This window comes from Quercus robur, chromosome 2 (genome assembly GCF_932294415.1).
Source record: "Quercus robur chromosome 2, dhQueRobu3.1, whole genome shotgun sequence".
Lineage (NCBI taxonomy): Eukaryota > Viridiplantae > Streptophyta > Magnoliopsida > Fagales > Fagaceae > Quercus > Quercus robur.
The window spans coordinates 78,692,523-78,697,426 of NC_065535.1; the positions used below are offsets into that span (position 1 = coordinate 78,692,523).

General features: G+C 35.7%; 1 protein-coding gene across 2 annotated transcripts; it reads right to left on the reverse strand.

The window, feature by feature from the left end:
• Positions 1-300: 300 nt before the first annotated feature.
• Positions 301-1,733, reverse strand: LOC126707304 (uncharacterized). Of its 2 annotated transcripts, none has more exons than XM_050406904.1 (2): positions 1,319-1,733; positions 301-1,203 (listed from the first exon to the last, which is right to left on the reverse strand). In XM_050406904.1, the coding sequence occupies exons 1-2, from the start codon at positions 1,619-1,621 to the stop codon at positions 637-639; spliced, it is 870 nt and encodes a 289-aa protein (XP_050262861.1). In that variant the 5' UTR covers positions 1,622-1,733; the 3' UTR covers positions 301-636. The 2 variants fall into 2 exon arrangements, with proteins under 2 accessions (XP_050262861.1, XP_050262855.1); XM_050406898.1 differs by having other exon boundaries at positions 1,298-1,730.
• Positions 1,734-4,904: the final 3,171 nt, after the last annotated feature.

The following is a 4,904-nucleotide window of genomic DNA, read 5'->3' on the forward strand; positions in this document are numbered from 1 at the left end:
TCACCACAACCACCACTGTCCATGTCATCATCGTCGGAGTTAAAATAAGCATCATCAAAATCATATTGCCAGAAAGGATCACTGGGGGAGACCATTAACCTATACCCAAAAAAAACCAAAGCATTAGAACCAAAGATATTGAAATATATAAACGGACAAATTAATATAAAAGTACCAAGAGAATTGCAATAATGTTAGCTGAACTCACCTTACAATGTAAGTAACATGAACTAGATAAGAAATATTAAAAAATATATATATAATACTATAAAAAAACACCAAGTACATAACAAAGCCCACACACTAATTTAAGTAACACCATAATCACAAGCATAGTTCACAACACTTTAACATTACAATAAAGCTACATTAAATAAAAGTGTTCAACTGATAGGAAAGAGAAATAAAACCAAACGTCGAATATTGTCCAAGCACACACACATAAAGTCCTTAAATGATACTTAACAACTAAACCAAGTGTTTTCTCAAAAAGAAAAAAACTAAACCAAGTGATTCACATAGAGTGTCACATAACAAAAGTTGCTTCAAAAGCAATCCCCATTAGTTATTCGGCGGCTGAGCGTAGCGCTCCATAAACCTCTTCCTCCTTTGCTCGGGCATGCCCATGAACAACACTCATTTCTCCTTCTTTTGGAGAGCCTCGGCGACATTAAGGTAGGTGTCATCATCAAGATCAGTATACTGATTCAGCACTTCTAAAGCTCTCCCAAGTGAGCAAGGATCGCCACCACTGGCAGATTGTGCAACATGATCAGAGCTACCAAACGACTTTCCCTTTTTTTTGGAAAACCTTTCCCTTGCCAAGGCAGTGTACTCTTGTAGAGCCATGGTCATCTCACTAGCCCTATCATTCTTCTTAGCAACCTTTTTCCCCTTGGTACTAGGCTCTTGCATGGGACTTTTGTCCGCTCGTTGGGTTTGCTCATCAACAGTGGGATCGTCTTGGGTTACGCCCTCCATGTTGGGATTGTAGCAATCATCATCATCCAACTGGGTACGATGTGCCTCACGTTCCTCATTGGCAAGTTCCTCTTCCAGGACACGCTCTTCATCACTATCTGGGGCTGGCGTGTTTGAGGAAATTTGAAGGGAACCAGTTGCAGTATTAGGGGCAAAAAGTTGCTTCAGCTTCTCATAATCAGGACACCCTTTCTTCCGTAATGCAGCTGCCTTATTATCCCCCTGAAATGACAATATATACATCAAAATCATGCTAATATGAAATAGAAAATTACAAACAAATATACAAAGAATTAGAATAGTAAATATAACATACCGCAATCACGTTAGCCCACACCTCATCAGAAGCCGTCACCGTTTGGGTTGTCTCATCCCACCCCAACCCGGTATGCCTCAAAAGCTGGCCCCACTTTCTTTGTTTTTGCCTAAGCCTATTATGCTTGTCTTTCACTTGCTTAGGGGTGAAACCCTTCCCAGTATGCTCATTTAGGGTTTTCGTAATTGATAACCAAACTTTGGCCTTAAAGACACCATGTTCCATGTTCCCCTTTTGTTGTTCATCGACCATGAGGTCAATGAAAAGATGTTCAATGTGGGAAGGCCACTTTTTCTCCTCAACATCCTGTGTTTCTTGTGCCATCTAATACAAGTTTCCCAACACAATTGCATATGTTAATATTTGTATATTCATAGTTCTATGAATTGGCCACTAAAATGATTCATTTATAGAGTTGTTTGGGATTACCATTAAAAATAAAAAAAACTACAATAGCATGTGATTATATGGAGGGGATTCATGAGGCAGGTTCAGGGTTGGGATTTTTTTTCCTTCTTTAATAATTAAATAATGCTTCATGTAGGAAAATTTAAAATTATATAAGGAACCAAAGCACACAGGCAGTGTACTAAGTAACCAGCAAGAAAAAGAAAAAATGAAGAAAAATATGATTTATAAAATTTTGAGACTGAATTATATAATTGTGGAGCTGAGTAACATATTATTTAAATCCTAGATTTTAAGTTAGGTTGTGTTTTCATGGAACAAGCACCTGAGCAATCTTGGGCTAGTTTTCACCCCTATCTGAATCTGGCAGCATTAACACACCATAAGGCTATATAAAATTCTTGTAAGCGGCAACATTGATTATCTTATTACCCGGCCCTTTAAATCAGTACAAACTAGTCTGCTATGGTCATACGTTGTTTTTTTTTTGGATAAAATGCATCTAATAAAAATAACAATGTATATAGCATTCTAGGCTTCCAATCACAAAATCTTCAAGAAAAATTTCACTTAAGACTAAATATAGTTTGAAAAAAACAAGCTGTGGCATTTAATCTAAATAACGGCTCATTCTATAATACTCCTGATTATTTCCTTTTTTTTTTTTTTTTTTTTTTTTTTTTCACTTACATGCTCTGTTTTGGACCTATGGTATTAGAGTAAGATAATACAAATTTTCCCTAAAAATCCATATGGGAAGAATTCAATCAACATGTCTCACAAGCCACAACCAACATCAGTAGAATAAATCAAAAACCCCTTTCACATCCAACGAAAAACCCAAACCAGAACCAAACCAGGGACATGGAAAATGGAGAGGGAGAGAGACAGATTTACTGCACCTGGGAGATAATGTCGCACCTGGGAAGGGGAGAGAGAAGTATGGACACGGTGACAGAGAGCTACACTCGCCGGTGAAGATTCCGGCCTGGTTCAGAGCTTCGATGAGGCGTTGTTCTTCAAACACGGACGATCTTCTCAGGCCTCGTTCAGTATTCTTACACGAACTGTGGTGCCATGGAGCTACCTCGCTGGGATGTGAGGATGGAAGTGAAAATGAGAGGGAAGTGAGAAGAGGGAAATTTTTTAGGAAAAAATTTTCGGACAAATGCAGAGTAACAGGAAGAAGCTCCAACGGTCAGATAGATGGGACAAGTCACTGGTTGAATGGGCCCCACTGAGACAGCTTATTACAAAAGTGCCACTGAGTCATGGGTGATGAGTCTTGAAAACAAGGATATTGTGTTTTCATTTTTGGTCATCATCACTCAGTTTTTTGAGTGATTGGATGACCAAAACCGAGTGACCAAATATGGGTGATGGCATCCAAACAAAAATTTTTCTGTGGGTCCCACAAATTTTGGATGATGAGTGATGAAAACACAATCATATCACTCAAAACTCTCTCATCCAAACAACCCCTAAAAGTTTTGTATGAATGTAAGATTTATGGACAATGTAATTGGTATGGTTTATCAAAAAAAAGAAAAAAGAAAAAGAAAAGAAGAGTGATGAAAGGAAGTACGAAAAGGGGCACTAGTGAAGAACAGTTTAAAAGTGAAGATTGGACAAAATTGGCCTCTACCGTTTTCGGGCAAAATAATTATTATTCTACCCCCTTTTCTAAATTAATTAGGAAAATGCCTCTCTTTTGAAACTCGACTTTCTTAAAATCGAGTTTAAAAAAAAAAAATTCTGGAGCCCTATAGTGGCGTTTTAAGGAGCTTATAATGACGTTTTAAGGACCTATAGTGCCGTTTTGTAACTCGAGCTCCATCAACTTGAGTTCTATGCAAGTTTTTTACCTATAACTCGATTTCATGGAGCTTGAGTTAAAAAAAGGCCACTATATAGGTCCTTAAAAATGTTACTATAGGTCCTTAAAAATGTTACTATAGGACTTAACTCGATTTTGAGAAAGTCGAGTTTCAAAAGAGGGATATTTCCCTAATTAGTTTGGGAAAGGAGGTAGATTGCTATTTATTTTGCCCGAAAAGGACAGAAGCCAATTTTGTCCAGTGAAAGATTTGTTAAAGTCTAGCTCATAAGGGGATTAGTTTGTTAGTTTCCTTTTCCTAATTATTTGTTTTAGAATCTCACGTTGGTTTGGAGATTAATAAAAAGATTGAATAATTCCTATTAAGAGTAAGAGCATGGACGGTAGCAAGAGAACTATCTCAAACTTGAGTTGAAAATATTCAAAAAATGTTACAACCTAATAAACCCTTAGCCTCACATCAAGAACAAAAGAAGTAGAGTGGTATGATTGTCTCTATAAATATGTTGGAGAGACTAAAGAAACAAGGTTTTGTCTTGTCTGTTAGAGTGAGAACGTCTTTGGGTGTAGTGTAGTAGACTTTTGAGTTTTTTAGGTTTGCGAAAATTTATAAGTGTGGTTGTAGTCCTTATATTTGATAGTAGATTTTAATTGTTGTTTTCCATGAATGTAACATTGTTAAATTTTTATTTTTTTACAACATATTTTTTTTTTTTTGTTGAATGTGATTTTTCCTTCTTAGTGTTATTGTCTTATTGATGAATTTTCCTCATTGACAAATTTCTTTTACGTAGAATATAAATGACCCTATTGTATAAACCTTCATTTGTACGTAACCTTTTAGATCCATTTGGATTGAATTTATTGTTGTTGAAACTGAAAACTAAAAACAATGTAGCAAAATAATTTTTAAATATGTGAATAGTACTGTGAGACCAATTTTTAATATTTTTTAATGTATGAATAGTGTTGCTACAGTGATGAACAGTGCATGAACAGTAAAATTTGTCTCATGAACAGTAAATTTTGCTCCCTTAAATGCGTGAAAGCAAAAAAAAAAAAAGGAAAAAAAAAAAAAAAGGAAAACGTGACGCGGGATTCAGCGGAAACGCTGAATCCAAACGCTCACTTAGTTTCAATAATTTTAAATATAAATATTGGAGAAAGTATGACAGGTTGGCATCTCATCAAAATTAACCAGGCCACACTTAATATTATTATTATTGTTGTTGTTGTTGTTTTAATTTTTACAAAAGAATACCAGAGCTACTTTGACTGATGAGGAATTCGTTGATTTGTTTTGTAATTTAATTGTATTCTTTACTTCGGTAACGTAGTTTTGGTGAGTAAAATTTTGTGATT

What these genes read in the sequence shown, in the direction of transcription:
- LOC126707304 (XM_050406898.1), bottom strand. Translation starts at nt 1,621, where the DNA reads ATGGCACAAGAAACACAGGATGTTGAGGAGAAAAAGTGGCCTTCCCAC. An exon ending in TGTGGGCTAACGTGATTGCG is followed by an intron (nt 1,204 to 1,297) that starts GTATGTTATATT and finishes TTGTCATTTCAG; the next exon opens with GGGGATAATAAGGCAGCTGC.